The following is a 19,436-nucleotide window of genomic DNA, read 5'->3' on the forward strand; positions in this document are numbered from 1 at the left end:
GTATAATGTTGCGTTTGATTGCAAAAGAAAACCCACCAAGAAAAAAAGAAAGAGAGAATAGTTTAATATATTCAAAACACATTCTTTTCTTTTATTTAAGCTGTAGCGAGATTCAGATGGACAAAAGAGAAAGAAAATTATTACAGATTTGTTTTATTAATCATGAATAAACTTTATTATACACAACTCTAAATTTCAGTTGGTCTTAGTCAGATGTGTTTTTAATTAAATCCTGCAACACTGTGCTCGCTGCCATCACTTTATATCTTAGTGTGCAATTCAAATATATACTTATTACAATATTTTTCCCCCTTAACTCTCAACTCGCGTTTTTAAAATGTCTGTGATCATATTTGTCCGTTGACTTCTGTCTGGGCCTCGAACGATTCATCAGACAGGTTGGCAGCCTCCAACTGATGCTCCAGACTTTCATCATCGCCTCTATTCTGATCAACTCTTATCTTAAACTTAGTGATGAACTCATTACTGGCCAGCGCGTCCTCCTTTTTAGGGCATGTGGGCTTTGATAACAGCCGGCTTTCCAGTCGCTCTCCAAAGAAAATTCACAAAACATTTCTTATTTGGTAAGCTTGTTAACAAATTTTAGTTCAGTTTTGCTGAAAGTTATAGCATGCATCAAGTAAGAAGCAATTGGTTTTTAAAAAGCATATACATTCCCCAAAACATTTTTATTATGTGCATTTTGGAGAATAAAAGATTGTACACAATTTCCCTTTTTAAAGTAAAAAGATTATTAAGTCTAATTCTTACTTATTCAGTAGATTAAAGTGTTGAAACATCATTATTCATAAAATATGCACATTACAAAATTAAAGTTATTCAAAAACTACTCAAGTACTTACTCCAATACTCACATTATTCAAGTAAATTTAATTTTTGCCAATGTAATGTCACATAAAATCTTAATCTGAATAAGGGATTTGAACCCCACTGTCACGGCCAGGGGATCAGCAGGCCGCTGACTAGTAGTGTTCTCTCTCTCTCTCTCGCCAGGGCGGAACTCATGGTGGGTTCACGCCCTCGGCCCACGCCCCTCTGAGGAGGAAACACCTGGGCCTCATCAGTGCAGCCAGCATTTAAGCCAGGGAGTGGCTTCTACTCATCACTGGATCGTTGTGTGTGACTCGCGTCAGTGCAGCCCGGCTCTGAGCAAGTTCTCTTTTGCTTCCCTGTGCAAAACCTCTAACGTGTGTTTCCTTCTGTACATAGATCCCCTGGACCCGACTCTGCATCCCCCGAGCGGTGTTTGGAGAGAGAGTCAGAAGAGGAGCAAGTGTCTTTTCCCTACCTGGATTTCCCCAGAGCCTTTTCCCTGTCACCGCTTTGTATATAGCACTATCCCCTGCACTGTTTGTATATACACCTGGTGGAACTGTAATAAATACAGACTGTGCCTCTGAGTCCTGCGTGTGAGTCCTCAAGCGAACCGTGACACCCACACAGATGAGAGCTTAGCAGTGAAGCTCTCTCTTAAAATTTGAGTTATAAAGTCAGAAGTTATCACTGACAGAGATCCATGTTCTTTTAACATAAGAAAGAATATTTGCTGAAATTGACATTAATCCAAGCCCTTAAAACGCCATTTTGGATTAAGCATTTCCTTTTAGAAAAGTCTTCAATGAGCAGGAAGCTCCAGTACTGAAAAAAGAAGCCAACATCAACTGCTAAACGTGCTAAAAGTAAGTAAGTCCCCGTAGACTCCTATGATCAAAACACATACAGTATAAAAGTTATAGGTTACAGATCTGAAAAGTAAAACAAATGTCAAAGTGCAAAAAGACTTATGGTCCCATAGAAGTCTATTCCATTTGCCTGGAATTAGGTGAACACCTTTGTGACAAATTTAATGGCTCAGTCATTTGTTTCATGTCATATTTAATAAAAGACTGACATGGTGGCATGTGGAATTGTCCATTTTGCACATATTTGGTCATTCTAAGCGTCAGAAGGGGAAAGATCATTCTGGGAATGCCTACTGGCGAAGGATGTGTGACTGACAAGTCCAGTGTGTGAAGTTTAACTACAGTCTAAGGAGCTTGGAAAGAAAAGCATCTGGACTTCTTTAAGTTTCTTGAAGATGTTTCACTTCTCATCTGAGAAGCTTCTTCAGTTCAGAATTTCTTCAGAGAACTGAAGAAGCTTCTTGAATGAGAGGTGAAATGCTCTTCAAGAAACTTAAAGAAGTCCAGATGCTTTTCTTTCCAAGCTCCTTAGACTACGATGACCTGAACGACTGAGAACCTTAACAGACAGTTCTTCCCTTCATTCATCATGCCTGATTTCAAAACACCAAGATGGCAGTCGTGAAAACACTCATCTTGAGTCTTCATGGGACTATGGTGAGATCAGTTATGCCTCTTATGATGCTGTCCCAGACTTCAAAGCAGTATAAAACATGTTTGCAGCCTGTAACAACTGTGCATGCGCTTATTTTTCGTTTTAAGATTTCCGTGTTTAAATCATAATAAGATTTATTTTTAATTTTAATTAACTTGAGGTGAGTCAGATTCTTTCATTCAAGTCACTGAATGAATCTCTTGACATGTTTGGGGGTAGGTGCCTTTTGTAGCATTTTAATGCAATTATCTGACAGATTATATGGTCTACACCATAGGTGTCAAACTCTGGCCAAATTTGGCCCGCAACCTAATTACATTTGGCCCGCGAAGCCATACCAAATTACTATTAGAGCTGGCCTACTGGTATTATACAGCTAATATATATATTGTTTAGTATTAAGCTTTGCTTGTTCCATATTCAGTTTTTCAGCAAAATGTGTTTGAGTCCATAAGAAAAGATTCATTCTTATATCTGGAGGAATAAATATATTTCAATAAATATTAAAGTTAGCCCGCGACTTTGATCCAGTTTTGAATTTTGGCCCACTGTGTATTTGAGTTTGACACCCCTGGTCTACACTGTTATTAACTATACTAACACTCTGTTCCAGAAGTCTGTGCTGCAAAGAGGCAAAGTGAATACCGCACCTGCAGGAGTAATGGGGGTCATCAGTCGGTTCAGCTGGATGTTCCAGTGCCGTACCTGTTGACTGGCATTCCTCAGCCTCTCCTGAACCTCCTGGAAACAAAAATCATGCAGGCATCTTCATCAGTGTTGTTTTAGAAGAGCACTAAATAAGATGCTGCTCACAAAGCCAGTCAAAACAAACTTGTTCACCTCCAGACGCTGGTGACTTCTTTGGCGAGATGCCTGCAGATCCTGGAGCTCCTGAGAGGCAGAGTTGAGGGCTGAGGGGGTGTCCTCATCGGGACTGCCATCTGACAGCTCCTGTATGGGGCTGAGGTTTTGCATTGTACGTTGCTGCTCCTGGAGGAGCTGGAAATGTTTCCTCTTTTCATCTTCAGCCTGCAGCAACCTGAAGGAGGGGAAAAAGGGAAGAAGCAACTGAAAATGTTAATACTTCTCATGGATATCTCAGATCTCCATCACAAATAAAATAATAAAGGGCCATAATAAGAGTTAGAAATCCATTGTTACCGCTCAAGCTCCAGTCTGGCCCTCTCCTCCTCCAGCCGAGCCTGGATCTCCATATTAAGGGCAACTTCCAGCTGCTGCTGTGTCAGCTCCAGCTCCCTGATCCTCTTCTTCTGTTGTTCAGCCTCCTTTTCCTTCACCTGCATCTCAGCCTGCATGCTGTCTTTTATCTATGCACACACACACACACAGCTACATAAACAGATGCACCAACAGAGCGGTATAAACTGACCTATTCCTGAATTACCTTTTCCTGGACTGTCATAACCATTTTTCCAAATCATTAAAGACTAGGTGTGAATTTTATAATGACAGTCAACATTTTGCTGGAGTTCTCAAAGATCAAAGTCAAGGAGAAAAGACTCTGTACATAATTGGTGTCAAGTGGAAAACTTTTTTTTTTACCATCACAGCCTCTTTCAGCTGTCTTTCCAGTTCCAGCTGCACCTCCCTCTGCTTCCTCCGCTCTCTCTCCTCTGCCTCCCTTCGGCGAGTTTCCAGTTCCCGTGCATGCTGTGAAACAGATGAAAGAGACATTGTTTGCTTTGTGTTTTCACCTCTATCCAGCAGGTGACACTAGGCCATCAGCTTCGAGGTTCAACGTATTGTGCTTTCAGCGGTGCTCTTCTTGATAACTTGGTTGAAGTAAGTGGGTATTTGAGTTCATGTTGCTTTCCTTACAGCTGTAAGTAATCTGCTCATTCCGCTTTTGATCTTTGGCACCAACAAGTGATTTTTTCCCAGAGAAGTGCTGCTCACAGGAGATTTCCTCCATTTCAGACCATTTTCTATAAACCGGTTAGATGGTTGTACAGTTTCTGAAATACTCAGACAAGCCTGTCCGACACAAACAACAATGCATGTTCAAAGTCATTTAAATCCCCTTTGACCTTCAGCAGGTCATCTTATTAATGTATACATGCCTAAATGCACTGAGCTGCTGCTATGTGATAGGCTGATTAGGTATTTGACCTAATGAGCAGCTCAACAGGTGTATCTAACAAAAATTTGGCCAGTGAGTGTACAGTGGGGCAAAAAAGTATTTAGTTAGCCACCGATTGTGCAAGTTCCCCCACTTAACATAAGAGTTATGAGTTATAAGATGCAGGTCGATGTGTAAAAATAACTCAGTTGTTTGGTGGTGGCTATGGCAGGGCTTCCACAGAGGCCAGCAGGTGGATGAGGGAAGGGGAAGCAGGAGGAGAGCCGCCGAGGCGGCCACCAGTCCGAGTGTCAGGTGAACTGAACTTCAGGTAAGAAGTTATGACCTGCAGTCTATCTGGGTCAGATATAAACCAAGTTTAGGTGGAGTTTATTTTCGTTGTGCTGACTTTTTACAGTCAGTTACAATACCTCATACTGTGTGAGCTAGCATGACAAGTTTATACAGATGTTCGGTTGCTATGATGTTACTGATAGTGAACTTTATTTTATTCATAAGGTTAGTTAGTAGAGTTGCCAACAGCTCCTTAAAAATGGAATGGTCCCTCATTCATAGAAAATATTACGCGTTTGGTATTGAGCTGAGAAGAGACGCAGTTTGTCCCGGACTTCAGCTAGGATGGAAAAAGACACAAAACTGGAGTTATTCTGTCTTTACGCTGCACAGCTGCCTCTTCTCCTCTCATTATCTCTCCTCTCTCTCCTGTTGCTACTTCAATCATGAAACTGATCAATGATCAGCTGATCGTCTCTCTTGTTTGTTTATCACCCACTTTGAGCCAGAAAGAGGAAACCAGCAGATGTCGCGCTAAACAGCAGCAGCACGTTTAAGCTTGATCAGCTGTTGTTAGAATTTATTTAGTTAGAATGTTTGCTGGAGCCACAGCTGTAAAGCTGTAAAGCTGCTGGTCATGATGTCGGTTTGGATATGTGGTGAGAGGGAAACATGAAGATGAAACCAGGAGATGTCCTTACTGAATCATCAGAGCTGAACAGGTGATGGAGAAACAGGTTTACCTTTTAGGTGACATGAATGAGTTGAAGTTATGAACTGTTTCTGAGAGATAAATAACACCAGGATCCTTTTTTTATGTAGCTGACAGCTGGTAACTGTGCAGGGGCGGGTCTAGCAAAGTGTTGCCAGGGGGCCAGGTAGGGCATTAACAGGGAGAGGAGGGCATAAAGAAATACTTTTCTTTTTTATTCTCATTTAAAATATCTAGCTTTTATTAAATAATTATCTGAATCTTGCGAAGAAAGTTTTTATCTGACGTAAAATGTATAGAAATCATACATATACCAAAAAGACTGTACATCACTGTCACAACAGCATTTGTTTTCATTCAAAGGCTTTATGGCTTTAATACCTGGTGGGCCAATCTGTAGTGAAAATGCCCAATTTTTTGTCCCAGTCCAGCCCTGCAGGTTAATACTGGCAGTGTCACCATGCCAGCTGACTGCATTTCATCATCAGCCAGTGTTGTTCTCAATATTACCAAAGTAAGGCAGCATATAAAGTATTTACTTGCTTTCAGGTTTTATTCAAATGTTAGTCTTTTCAGTTGTTTCTCCACTTTTTTCCTGTTTCAAAATCAAACACCAGTTTGTGAGAAGATTATCTTCTTTTTTTTTTTTAAACAGGCATTGGTTTTGCATTGGAATTGGCTAATTTGCCAATTGTATGTTAAAAATGTTCGTATTTTAATATTCAAAAATGTTTTTGCCCAAAACACATGTGCACTACATGTCAGTAAAAATACTATGCAAATATTGATGTCCTTGAATGCTGAATAAACACTGACTGATTGTATCTCTTGTACTTAATCAACACAGTATCTAAACACTTTGCACCGTAGTGGTTAAAATCTCATTCTAATAAGGTTACGGTTATTAGGTTTACAGGGTTATTGAATTATGGTTAACGGTTGGTAGAATTGTTTTTAACATTATCTGCCAATTACATCTGCCACCCTTCTCCAAATCTGTGCCCCTACCTGGCCCCCCCAACAAAAATTTTCTAGACACGCCACTGCGGATTTCACCTCCTATTTCAATTGAATTTTATTTATACAGCGTCAAATCACGACAACAGGCGCCTCAACGCGCTTTATATGATAAGGTAGACTACAATAATACATAAAGAGAAAAAACACAACAGTCATATGAGCAAACACGCACACCAGCGCTGTTGTGGCGGGTGTGTCTAAACAGCGACACCTGCCGTTCAGGAGAATACTGCAGGGAGTACTCGCGCCCTCAGCTCTGGAATAAATGGTACCGACGTCACTGTTTGCGGCCAGTGTAAACGGGCCCATTACATTACAGTCTCCGGCAGCAGAGCAGCCCGCCTCCTCTGGATTGTGGACCAATGACTCGGACGCCTCTACATCTCGTCTGCCTCTCAACCCGCGTTCAGCCCCTCGCATGACGTAACGCCCAATCTGAAAGTGCAATGGCGATATTGGACAATAACAGCCATCGCGCTTGGGGTCCACATCTATATTATGTGGCTAAGGTTCAAGAAAACACCTCCAGCCGGCTGCAAAACCACATATAATATCGGCACAGAGCGCGAGCGTCAACCTGCGACCAGGAAAGGTGATCTCCCAGCCTCTGCACGCGATGACAGCTTAGAATAAATCGCTGGTGAGTCCAAACTCTGCTGATTGCAACAGCATTCGCCAAAGGGGAAAAAAGGCTTTTCCAGTAAATGGTCTCTTGCAGGCAGCAAGCCTGAGATTTCAAAGGGGCGTGGCGGTATGCTGGGTACTACTTCTGACTAACGGATGCTGATAGCTTAGCAACAGCGACGGGGAAGGAGAGCAGAGACAATGGATGTGCCATTTGTCAGCATCGTTACTGGGCAGGCTGAGCTGAGCGCGTGTTTGCTGGACTAGAGAGAGAGACACGATCCTCGCCACTTTGTTCCAAGTGAGCAGCAAGGAGCCGTGGATGCGGAGTGGAAATGTAAACAAAGGGTGTGGGCCTTCCAGCTGGCCTGTGATGCTCTGCCACACACATGAGCATCATGTAGTCATGTCAAGAAGAAGGCCAGCCAGCTCTGGATCACAGCTGCTCCAGAGCCCCAGAAACCCAGGGGTCCCAAACATTATACTGGGTCTCTGCAATAGTTTTCAAGCTGCCAGCTTTTATTTGCCGTGCTGGATTGCTTTTCTATTGTTGAGCAAGCTATTTTAAATTTCATTGCCTTGGACTTCAGGACAGTCTAAAACGATTTTCACTATTTTTGACATTTTATAGATCAAACAGCAATGCTTCCTTCATTTTAAATAGCTTTAATAGCCGTGCAAACATCAGTAAGCCATAGTTAACACTGTATTAATTAGTTTATCTGAATTCAAAAGTACAGCATTAAAGTTATATTTGTATTGTTTAATAGCAAAGCCACTGAAATACACTCACATCATAAAACTCTTCAGATTTTTTGGTTACAGTAATTCTAGTCCATGCGTCCACCAAACGTTTAGGTCAATGAGTTAAAATCCTAAGATTTTATATAAATCTTATTGTGCTTGGAATAAAAATAAAACAATGTTTCCATCCGTCCACCTGTTCATTCCCCTATTTATCCATCCGCTGGATTGGTTGGGCTTAAGTCTACCTCAGCCATCATATAGCAAGAAGTAGGATACACCCTGGACAGGTTGCCCGTCTGTCACAGGGGGAACGCAGACAATCACTTACATTTACTGCTGATTTAGGATCACCGGTTAACCCTGTATTTGGACTTTGGCAGTACACCACTGACTGAACACACTGAACCCACACAGAGAGAGGACCTTATGAGGTGATGGTGCTAACCACTGTGCTGCCCTGAAAGACACTTTTATTACTTAAAAGTAACAACAGCACCCACAGTATAAAGGTAACAAAGTAACATCCATGTAAATGCCATTGTATTCCAATGAGAAAACTTCTATTAGTCACTTGGCCTGTCAGGTGGTTTTAAATTTGTGGCTAATCAAAAGGATAATGAATGTGAATATGAAGGCATGGGTTAAATACCAACCAGAAAATGCAATCCTGGACTTTTAATGGCCATATGAATATTGAAACTTGGTTTTAAAGATGTAGAGTATTGGTTCCCTTTTGGGTGTGATTAAAAAAAACAATGACAATCCAAATGGACTCTGAAAGTGAAACTGTTGCACCTCCCAGGCTTGACATTTCGCTTGTTTCCTAGGTGTGACGTGTGAACAGACACCATGGCCACACAGGAACCGTCCCCTCCTTCATCCATGGAGAGCAATAAGCCCGGCTTCCCCAAGAAGATCCTGGGCAACAAGCTGGAGGACAAACACCTGTGCAACTGCTGCCACAATATCCTCAGACGGCCTTTCCAAGCCCAGTGTGGACATCGCTTCTGTTCCTACTGCTTTAACAGGACTGTGAGGTGAGGAGTGGAATGGCCAAAGGCTAAAATAAGTGCTTTGGAAGTGATTGTAAATATTTAGATTAAAAAAAAAAAAAAACTTTAATCATTTAATATATAGTAATGTTGCTCATTCTCCTTTGTTCAGTTTCAGGGAGCTGCTTTTAGAGCTTCTATCGGGCTAAGAGAAATGAAAAAGTTAATTACTACTTAAATGATTCTAATCCAGCACTATTTAATTCCAGCAGTAATTAGCGCTCAACTGGTAATAAATTAGTGCTTACACTGGATTAGTGTTATTAGTGTCCCACTGAAGTGGGAGACTGATGTGTCACTGATTCTTTGTGTGTTGCTTATTCTTTGTCAAAAGCTGTAAAACCACATTGTCAGCGGTTCAGTATTTTTTGAGTGGATCTCTTTGCTTTGACACCATTGATGCATCTCTGTAAAATATCTTCGATGACAGAGACTTGATCATATTTGGATGAGGGCGTGGAGCTGAAAGTAATCAGCTGAAGCTAACGAGCTCGATTTGCAGTGTTCTTCCATAGGCTGGATGGGTCGGCTGTAGGACAGAATCCTGCCTAACATGGCATAAAATGCTAGATTTTTACTCATGAGCCCAGTGGACAGAATGTTAGCATAAATAACCATGAACTGACTCTATTACTGTTCTGATAAAGTACATTAAAAAATGCACCAAAAGCACAAACATGATCGGGAGCTGCTAATATTATTAATATCTTTAAAGTGCATATAAATCAGCAGCTAAATCTTTAACTCATAATTTAAGTTGTCATAGCATATGTCAGTAGCATAAATTATTGGCTATGTTGTTGTTTAATTGCAGTAATGGACCTCAGAAATGCAATGCTTGCATCAAAGAGGATATTTTTGAGGACCCTACCTCGATTTTAAAACAAGGATGTGTGAGTACTCTTTTTTTCGATTACTTTTTAAAAAATGAAACGAATCACCTTGATTTGAATTGGTGAAAGATTAAAAGAAAAAGAGCAGAAAACAAGCTTCTGAAGTTAAAATATGTCTGACGTGAGCTCTGCGTGTTGCCCCGTTTACATCATGTGCAGTCTGTGCAGTAGTAACAGCAGCGTGATGATGCTGGTGATTATGAGTTTCAGCTAATGCTTAGATAATATAATCGTCACCAAATTAAATCATATGTAAACTTACAGTAAAGTAACTGCGTGCATGTGTTGAATGTGCAGCTTTTCTGACACTGATGAACACAGCAGCTGGACGTGCGTTTCACAGATGCAGCTCAACAGCAGATCCCTTTTTATTTTCTCTCGTTTTTTTCAGGCTTTTCCAGACAATGCGGTTCGAAGGGAAGTTGAAAATCTGCCAGCTGTTTGTATCAATGAAAGCTGCACTTGGAAAGGAAGTATAAAGGAGTACGAGGTGAGGCGGCTTTTTTTCCTTCACTTGTTTTTCAGTAACCAGGTAGCCTAATGTTTTGTCTTTGTCACTTTGAAACGCTCGCTAGCCCCGCCTTGCATGGAGAGTACTGTGTGCATGAGACAAAGCAGCCTTGGCGCTCTTCTTGAGCAACCATAATCTGGATTGCAAACAGATGTTTAACAGAGTTTCTACAGCAGCCTGTGGGAGGTGGAAATGAGGCTGGTGCATTTATGAAACGGTGTAAAGGAGGCATTTGGATAACGTGGGAATGTGCAAACAGAGCAGATATTTCTACTGCTTTCAAGAAGTGGGAGGAAAAATCGATAAAGCATAGTATCACAAATTGTGACATTGCATCAATACAGGGACACCAAATTTCTGGTTTGTTTGGGTGTTGCAGGCAGGTTCCAGTAGACTACCTCGCAGCTGTGGATGAAGTTCAATGGGAATAATGGCCACGGTGCAAATAAAACTTGTACAGCTTGTTGTTTAGATTTGAAAAAGCACAATCAAGTTAAACAACTTAAATCTAGTCTCCTCCGTATCACATGTCCAGCAGCTGCCTTTAGACAAATGCATACATTATGTAAACATATTGCTGCCACATTTCCTGTCTTTATATCTACCAGTTTCTTTGTGGGAAATTGTGTTTGCATGTTTTTCTTTGGTCTCTGGGGGCCGTAACATCTGCAGCTGTTGTTCTCCTTCTTGTGGCTGAAGATGGTTCTTTATAGCTGTGGTTTTTACCTTTGGACTCATCGTCCTGTTACAGAATGCTAGTGTTGCGTGAAGGATAAGACTCTAAACATCTAACATTGTTAAAGCTACAGCGCTGTTCTGTACGTAGACAAATAAGCCTCCCAGGTAACAGAGGTTACCATTCTGCCACAGCACCTCAGCATAAGCTCCCACTTTCCACAGATGAACCACGAGGGGAAGTGCGAGTTCATGATCATCCCCTGCCCCTCCTGCAAAGAACGAATCCGCTTCAATGAACAGGAGCGCCATAATGAGCGAGAGTGCCCTGAGAGGACGCTCAACTGCAAGTACTGCAAGGAGCCGTTCCACTTTAAGAATATCAAGGTTGGAAATGATTTATTTAGACCAAAGATGCTCGTCGGGGCCTGTGCGGCAGATCAGAGCAGCTATTTGTGTGGCATTAAAAGAAACGCTGCTGCCTTTTCGTTTTTTTCAGGCTCATGATGAGATCTGCCCCAAGTACCCGATGATCTGTGAAGGCTGTGCCAAGAAGAAAATACCCAGAGAAAAGGTAAATCTGAGACCAACGTGCAGAAAAGGTTGTAAAACTTTTATGGTGTAAAACTGACCATAGGCCATGTAGCTGCTGTACATTCTCTTTTTCACTAATCAAATGTGATGGCAGGGAGTATGCAACTGAGCTTCTGAAAATAATGAATGTACTTTGTCATGTTTACTTATGTTTAATAAAAAAGAAACTGAAGATATTAAGACTAATCAAACAAATTTGAAGATGCAATATGTAAAATGTCACAAGATACAAAGTAACAAATATAAGAAGAAAAAGACACAACTGATTCATCACTCGCTGTTAATACACAGCAGATGGAAAATCATTTATATCGATTGTGAGAAATTGACTATTTTATTTCTTTTGCTTCCCAGTATGTGGACCATATCAAATTCTGCAGCAAATTCAGAACTCCATGTCGATTTCATGTGGTGGGATGCGATATGTCTGTAAGTAGCCCGATTGTTTTCTCAATAACAAATTCAGTATTTGAGCACACAGTCAGATTCGAGACTATAGGAGAGAAAACATCATCTGAACCAAGATGAGGAGGAGTGAGGAGGTATCTTTTTTCCAGTGACTGTATATAAAAGATGAACAGAGCCACTGTGATGTCACAATTTGGTTTGTGGACTATTGTTTTGAAAGTTTGAGCATTAAGGATGACCATCCTGCTTAGTTCTTTAAAAACACAAGTGCTAGTTAGCCAGTTTGGTTAGCAGTGTTATTCATTGTAATGTTTGGGATTGAAATTGTTATTGGAAAAACTATCGTGGCCTTGAGAGGTCACTGCAACTTAGGAAAACACCAGCAAATAGAAAACCGCCACAAAAACACACAAAACACAGTGGAAGTTTAAAAAAATGCTGCTAATACTCAACGGGACAAGCTAGTAAACGGCTAATAGTAGACAGTAGACTATTATATATTCTTAGTGAGAGATGTTTTGAATTAAAAAAATAAAAACAGGAGTGAATGAATGAATCAAATGAGTTAAGACTATGTTAGATTTACCGTTCTCCTTTACTTCAGTAATTACTCTGTGCATTCATATATTGTTTCTGGTTTCTGTTGCACTTTTGCAGGTGGAGAAGGAAAAGATTCATGACCATGAGCGCGCATATGCCTATGAGCACCTCAATCTTCTGCTGCATTACATTATGGGCATGAAAGTTAGCATGGAGGGCCTACAGCCCCAGGGACTGGAAGTAGCCGGACACAAACTGGTGGAACTCCAACAATCCCTCAAGGAACTCGAGGCCAGAGTCTCCCAGCTCAGCACCACCTCCTCTGGGCCTCCCGTGCAGGGAGCCGCCGCCGCCGCATCCTCATCATCTTCCAGCTCTGGACCTCCTGGTCCACCTGCTTCAGTTCCTCTACCTCCACCTCCCACTCTGCCTCCCACTCTCTCTGTGTCCACATCCTTCACGCCTCTGCCCAGCTCCGTGGGCGCAGCGCTGGAGCTCCAGCTTCACAGCGAGAAAACCAAGGTGGCCGAGCTCGGGCGCAGGTGCACGGAACTGGAAGTCAAAGCTGGCACGTTTGAAAATGTGGTGTGCGTCCTGAACAGAGAGGTGGAGAGGTTCGCCACCACCATGGAAGCCAGCAACCGTCAGCATAAACTGGACCAGGATAAGATCGAGGCTCTGAGCAACAAGGTAAGCTCGAGCCATGACTGCAGCATTCCTTGTTCTCTGAGTTTTAACTCAGTCAAATCTGAACACACAACAATGGACCGTTCATTTTTAGATTCACCATTACTTTTTCTTCCGTATCGATGTAATCCAGAATCCTGGAGAGATCTTAGGTTGTGGTTGAATCTGTTTATTTGCATACAAAAAAAGGTGTGAATGGCTGATTTAAGGATAGGCGAGTCTAAAAAATACTTTTAGCACACACAAAATACCTGCACAGATTTTACACTTCCGGTGTGTAAAGGCTGCTACTTTGAGAAAACTTGTTGCCTGCCAATTTATAAAATCCTAGAAAACACAGGAAAAGGCTTGGAGATGCTTCAAAGTGATACTTTGAACAAACTCAGTCTTTTCAAAATATTTGTAGTTTCTTCCTTAAAGGCAGAGTGATGTTGATCACCTTGAATTGATGCTAATATGAATTAGTCATTTGTAATGTCTGAGCATGTTTGTGAAACCAACCAAAACTACTGCACTTTTAGTTGGTTATTCTCTCAGCTGCTGTTCAGTCACTGCTGGAAAATATCCAATTTAATGAATATGTGTTTGTTTTCCAGGTGCGACAGCTAGAGCGGACTGTGGGGCTGAAGGACCTGACGGTCGCAGAGATGGAGGGACGGCTGAGAGAAATGTCCGCCACCACCTTTGACGGCGTCTTTATCTGGAGGATTTCAGATTTTGCCAAAAAGAGACAAGATGCCATCGCAGGCCGAGCCCCTGCCATGTTCTCGCCCGGTAACACTGCGCATTATCACGGTGTTGATCCAAAATCATCAGCCTAGAATACCAGGAGCATGATCAGTGAACTGGTTTGAGAAGAGCAGCAATAGATGCCTGCAAAATTAAAATCGTTGAAAAAGTTATTACTAAATTGTTGAAACTGTTGTTGTCTTGTGCGAATAATTAGTTCTCTTTCTTGTTCTCTTCCAGCCTTCTATACCAGCAAGTACGGCTATAAGATGTGCCTACGGATCTATCTTAATGGAGATGGGACAGGGCGTGGCAGCCACTTGTCCTTGTTCTTTGTGGTGATGAGGGGGCTGAGTGATGCCCTGCTTAAATGGCCCTTCAACCAGAAGGTAAAAGATTAAGAAACAAGCAGGCATTCAAGTATCCCCTTCTGGTTGTTGACCAGTCTACTGTTTTTGTTGTTCTTATTTCTTTAAGGACCACAATGAGGTTTGTTCTGCTGAAACTTGCCTATTTTATCCCAACAGTAATCTCTTACTTATTTGACTTCCAGGTTACGCTGATGCTGCTGGACCAGAGCAACAGAGAGCACATCATCGATGCCTTTCGACCTGATGTCACTTCCTCCTCCTTCCAGAGACCCGTGAGCGAGATGAACATCGCCAGCGGCTGTCCACTCTTCTGCCCGCTCTCTAAGCTCGATGGCAAGAACACTTACATTCGTGACGACACCATCTTCATCAAGGCGATTGTGGACCTCACCGGCCTCTAGACGACCTCCATTGGGTGTTACAGTTTGGCAACCAGGCAGCTCTTTGACCATTAAAGGCTTCATTTTGGCTCAGTCGCGGTCCCTTTCAGGGCGCCATTTGGGCACCTTGCTGTCCCCCGCAGCTTTGGGGAGACAGACATGCTTGCGACAGTCTGCTGCATGTAGCTGCTCAGACCAGACGATGCAGGCATTCTTATACCTTGGTGGTCTCTGTGTGAGAACCCTCACCTCCGTCATTGCTGTACATTTGGGTGCAAAACTTACTTTCTTGACATCACAGCATCACCATCCACGGTGATAAAGTGCCGTTTCAGTTCTGCAGGCGAGTTTTCAGTTAGAGGAAGCAGGCAGCAGTGCGATGTAGTCAGAGTGGTGTTGAGCAGAAGCAGAGGGGAGTGAAAAGGTAGAACTGCATCTTTGTTTTTCGTCCCCTGCTTTCGAAGGCTGGGGGATGTTGCAGAACATGCAGAGTGTGTTAGAGCAGGGCTGTAGATGTGTTTTATGTGATCACTCTGGTGAAGCTGGCGGTAGAATTATAATAGAGTTAGAGCGTGGCTTGATGCAGATTTTGCTTCCTCTTAAAGATTGTGGATATTGTGAGCGTCTCAGTTCCAGTGTGGAGTAAATTTGCATAGACAAACGTGGAGTTATGTTATGAATAAGATTACAGGCATTTCTTTTTATTTCTTCATTTCTTTTAAACAAAATGCATGCTGCTGGAGTTTTAAGTATAAAGTATAAAAATGCTCTTTTTTTGGGAGGGGGGGGGTTGTTTTGGTTTTTTCTTCAACTGAGCTTCACAAAGTTTCATCATTTGATATTAAACTTGTTAGTGATTTATCCATCTGTGATGGTGGACATTGCCTGCATGTCTATGAAGCCAGGCTATTTACATGTAAAGTCAGTGTTGCGTATTTGTTCCTAATAAGGGGGTCGTGGTTCTGATTGGTGGTTTGGTACATCTGTGGAAGATACAGTGGAGTTACCAAGGAGTCAGGGCAGCTTGCCAGTCAAGCCTGAGGTGTAAAACTTACATGTGGTTTTGTCTCTGACAAACATACATCGCTGGAGTTTTTCCCAAGGATATGCTCACTAGCTCACATCTCAACACATAGTACCGTGCCCCACCACAGACTGAGGTCAACGCAGATTCCACGAAATGAAGGAATAGTATGTTCCTTGTTTTCTGTCCTTACAGTATACAGTGCGTATGTGTTTCTGCTGCTATATGATAGAATACTCATGTGAAAATATATATATGTGTGTATATATATATATATATATATATATATATATATATATATATATATATATATATATATATCGCTGCAAATATAAATGAGCTATGTGTGTGGAGGTAGAGAGGATGGAGACAAGAGATTGTATTGTTGTATTGTTGCAGATTGATGTTCAGCGCAGCCCCCGAATTTTTCGTTTTCCCTTTTCGTGCTCTTTCACCCATTTTCCCCACAGCACCACACATCGAACAAAAACTCTGGTTAAACTGGGATGCACTTTTTCGGCACGCATCCTGAGGTTTTAAGGTTCACGCTGGCCTGTTTGGAAACCAGTCTCGACCTGTATTGAAACCTCTCTGTGCATGGGAGGCTTCGATTCATACTCACTATGGAGTTTCACAGCGGCTTTCCTCGTGGGCCACGTGTGAATGCATTTATTTGTATTTGTTTGGATGAAAATACGTAGAATAGTTATTATGTTATATCTGGCGCCGCTTCCGTTCAACAGAAGCAGCTGCCTATATTCATAGCAATGTATAAATATGTATCTTTCATATCATAATGTTGAAATAATCTATATATCAATGTTAATATACACAAGAGGTTATAATAAACATAGTATTACTGAATACCTTATTAATTCTATATCTATATACCAACTTTTTGTTTGATGGTTTGAACAGGCCAGGACAACCCCTTTGTGACTTGTGATTCTTTCTAGAGTGCAATATATGATCATGTCTGTTAGGCTATACAGAGGTCACGCTCGACTCATTTGTTTTCATTACCCATTCTGGCACCGAAGAACCGCAACCCAATTCTCCGAGGAAATATGGTGCTTTCCTTGTCATAAATCATATGCTATTTTATCAGTAACATGAAAATCACAAGTCAGTAGCTATCTGTGAGGATTACTGGCTCTGTGGGCTTTTAGAAAGATCATTTTATTGCTGAGGAATTCTTGTTCCATACAGTGAGTTTATACTCTTATCTTAGAAACCTTTCAGTGAAGGCTGAGCATGTAATAAAATAGGATTACATGGACTTTTTAAAGTGTTCTCGTAATGTGCCAAACTCAAATATTACCTCCATGTATGAACACTGTTGTACTGCAAGTTGAATTTTATGTTCTATGCTAAAATATGGTGCCAAATATGTTTCTATTTAATTTTTCTATGAAGATGCGTGTGTGAGATTTTAATATGAGGCGTCATTACTTCTGTAAGCACCAGAGGAGCTGATTAATACTGTCCCATTTAAAATGTCCTCAGATGAGGTTTCTGAATGTAAGCTTTAATTAAGTTGGTTTTCCTTTTCAAAAAACACACAGCAGCCGTTCTGTCTTGTGATGCAGTTGACTTGAACCAACTTTTTTTGTGCACTTTCTATCGTTTGTTTGTCCAGACAGGGTATTTTGTTGAGCGATTTATGTACCTTGAAATCAGAGCCATATATATTCTGATGTTGATAATTGATGTATTATGCTGAAAAAAGGACATGCAGTATGTAATAAAGCGTGGTGGTTTCAGCCTGTGTTGATTTTTTAAAGTGCATCTTTAATAGAAAGTATAGAAAAAAGAGCATTTTGAATCTTCAGTTAGCATTTTGATAATCAGCCTTGCCATTTTTTAGGGATAGATATTCTAGATAAAGTGCTATGGGTGGAACACTGAGACTCGCCTTGTTAGTGAGAAGCAACAGGCTAATCAAATGCTAGCTTTTCACACACACGAACTAAAGCACAATCTACTGGAAAGTCCTTATAACACTGCAGCCCATTACATTAGATAATCCGATCGCAATGCTCCAAAAGCCACCGACAGCGCAAACACAGAGGAGAGCTCATTGACTACAATTAACAGAGGTGAGGCCTAGTGGACACCAAGTAGCTGTAAAAGACACAGCAACTATGACTCGCTGGAGGGGGATTTGCACGTCAGTAGAGATCACTCTGTGTGGAGTGGTTGTCTGATGCCACTAAGCACTGCTGTTTCAAGCTGAAAACTGCTGTTAACTTAATAAAAGAGAAATGATTTCGAAAAAGAGAAACTCTCATCAGAATTCTCTTCAGCTTATTTTTATCTTGTTGAATTACAGTTAAGCACTGGGGCTTCCATCTGCAACAGAAAGACTTGCTTTAAAGGGTTTTCTGAAGAAATGTTGTGATAACGGTTTGGCTTTGCAAGTTCAATAGAGAGGGACAGTCACACTTCCATGTGAACATATTAATCCTAAACAGACTTTCATTCACTATGTTGTTACAACCTGTGCTACATGATGAGCTGAGTCACTTTCGCATGTTTATCCTAGTCTCCAACTAAAGGAAGCTGGTTCCTTTATTCCCTGTGCTATGCAGACTTTCTTAGGCTGATATTTAGAATCTACTCTATCAGAATATTTGTTCATTATTTTTTAAATTGGATTTTGCACGTTGTTGTTGCATTTTGGAATGATTTTGTCAAGGCTGCCGGGGCGATGCGTGTGGTGTCGGAGGAAAGGACCCAAAATGCAGGCAACGACTAATGATATGAGTGAGAGTTTATTTACAAGTGGCAGAGTGACAAAAAACAGGCAATGAGACACGAGAAGCTACTGAAGAAACCTAAACTGGGAAAACTAAAGCGCAAACCTGAAATCATAATAAAACCCACTATACACACACACACACACACACACACACACACACACACACACACACACACACACACACAAGGTAATCAGGCAATGACACACAGGAGGGAAGCACAGCTGATCCTTATTCACAAGCTGAACACAGTGATAACAGACACAGACCTTCAAAGTAAAACAGGAAATTCATAATACAAACTCAGGGACATGAACAAATCACCGGGGACGACACAGGAAATAAACCTTAGGACTGGAGACCCTGAGAATGAAACCTACATACATGAAGAAATTAATATCAAATCAGATAATAATAATAATAATAAACATAATGACAAACACAAAACCCTGGGCCAACGACTCAGCAGCATAACAGATTTTATAACAACTATTTAAGTTAAATGAGTCAGATCCCTTTGGGAGCCAGCCTCAAGTGGCCACTAGAGGAACACTGGCTTCATTTTTCAGCTCAGAAGAAGTGTTCTGTTAGACAGCCAACTAACTGTATCTTTACTGTATCTTTAAAAGTATTTAACAGTATAACAGTATGGAAAGTGTGGTGCATAACTTGCGAAGGATGGTAATGCAATGTAAGCTATAGTAGATGATCAAACAAACTTAGTTTTAAATGAAATTTAAGATCAAATACGTCTATTTAAATAAATACTGATAATCATACCTTTCATGTACTGAAATAGTTCCTTCATCCCTGAGAGTAAATAAGCAGATAACATTGTTACTGAGTGAACAGATGAGATACCAGTATAAAGTAAAGTTATAGTGGTTCACTATTCAATTCAGTTCAATTCAATTTTATTTATATAGCGCCAAATCGCAACAAAAGTCGCCTCCCATCAGTGGGAAGGAAAAACTCCCT

The 19,436-nt window shown here is 41.2% G+C and overlaps 2 protein-coding genes and 1 long non-coding RNA gene across 3 annotated transcripts; 2 read left to right on the forward strand and 1 right to left on the reverse strand.

The window, feature by feature from the left end:
* Positions 1-87: 87 nt before the first annotated feature.
* LOC113025453 (uncharacterized) lies at positions 88-4,247 on the reverse strand. Its single transcript, XM_026173183.2, has 5 exons — positions 3,922-4,247; positions 3,520-3,686; positions 3,199-3,397; positions 3,009-3,099; positions 88-550 (listed from the first exon to the last, which is right to left on the reverse strand). Exons 1-5 carry the CDS (start codon positions 4,051-4,053, stop codon positions 348-350), a joined length of 792 nt encoding a protein of 263 aa, XP_026028968.1. The 5' UTR covers positions 4,054-4,247; the 3' UTR covers positions 88-347.
* Positions 549-1,918, forward strand: LOC145429977 (uncharacterized). The gene is made up of 2 exons (XR_013910337.1): positions 549-1,149; positions 1,231-1,918. It is a non-coding gene; the product is annotated as an uncharacterized LOC145429977 (long non-coding RNA).
* Positions 4,248-6,847: 2,600 nt separating the features above from the next.
* On the forward strand, positions 6,848-17,462 carry LOC113025455 (TNF receptor-associated factor 2-like). Its single transcript, XM_026173186.2, has 11 exons — positions 6,848-7,104; positions 8,663-8,872; positions 9,702-9,780; positions 10,172-10,270; positions 11,192-11,353; positions 11,466-11,540; positions 11,915-11,989; positions 12,626-13,198; positions 13,792-13,969; positions 14,165-14,313; positions 14,478-17,462. The coding sequence occupies exons 2-11, from the start codon at positions 8,685-8,687 to the stop codon at positions 14,694-14,696; spliced, it is 1,797 nt and encodes a 598-aa protein (XP_026028971.1). The 5' UTR covers positions 6,848-7,104; positions 8,663-8,684; the 3' UTR covers positions 14,697-17,462.
* Positions 17,463-19,436: the final 1,974 nt, after the last annotated feature.

This window comes from Astatotilapia calliptera, chromosome 7 (genome assembly GCF_964374335.1).
Source record: "Astatotilapia calliptera chromosome 7, fAstCal68.1, whole genome shotgun sequence".
Taxonomy (NCBI): Eukaryota; Metazoa; Chordata; class Actinopteri; order Cichliformes; family Cichlidae; genus Astatotilapia; species Astatotilapia calliptera.

Bases quoted from the DNA above. Each gene is read 5' to 3' on its own strand.
- LOC113025453 (XM_026173183.2), bottom strand. From the start codon at position 4,053: ATGTCTCTTTCATCTGTTTCACAGCATGCACGGGAACTGGAAACTCGC. The intron at 3,398-3,519 runs GTAACAATGGAT...CCCCTCCTTCAG, and splicing joins GCCAGACTGGAGCTTGAGCG to GTTGCTGCAGGCTGAAGATG. The intron at 3,100-3,198 runs GTGAACAAGTTT...TTTTGTTTCCAG, and splicing joins GAAGTCACCAGCGTCTGGAG to GAGGTTCAGGAGAGGCTGAG.
- LOC113025455 (XM_026173186.2), top strand. From the start codon at position 8,685: ATGGCCACACAGGAACCGTCCCCTCCTTCATCCATGGAGAGCAATAAG. The intron at 8,873-9,701 runs GTGAGGAGTGGA...GTTTAATTGCAG, and splicing joins TGCTTTAACAGGACTGTGAG to TAATGGACCTCAGAAATGCA. The intron at 13,199-13,791 runs GTAAGCTCGAGC...TTTGTTTTCCAG, and splicing joins TCGAGGCTCTGAGCAACAAG to GTGCGACAGCTAGAGCGGAC.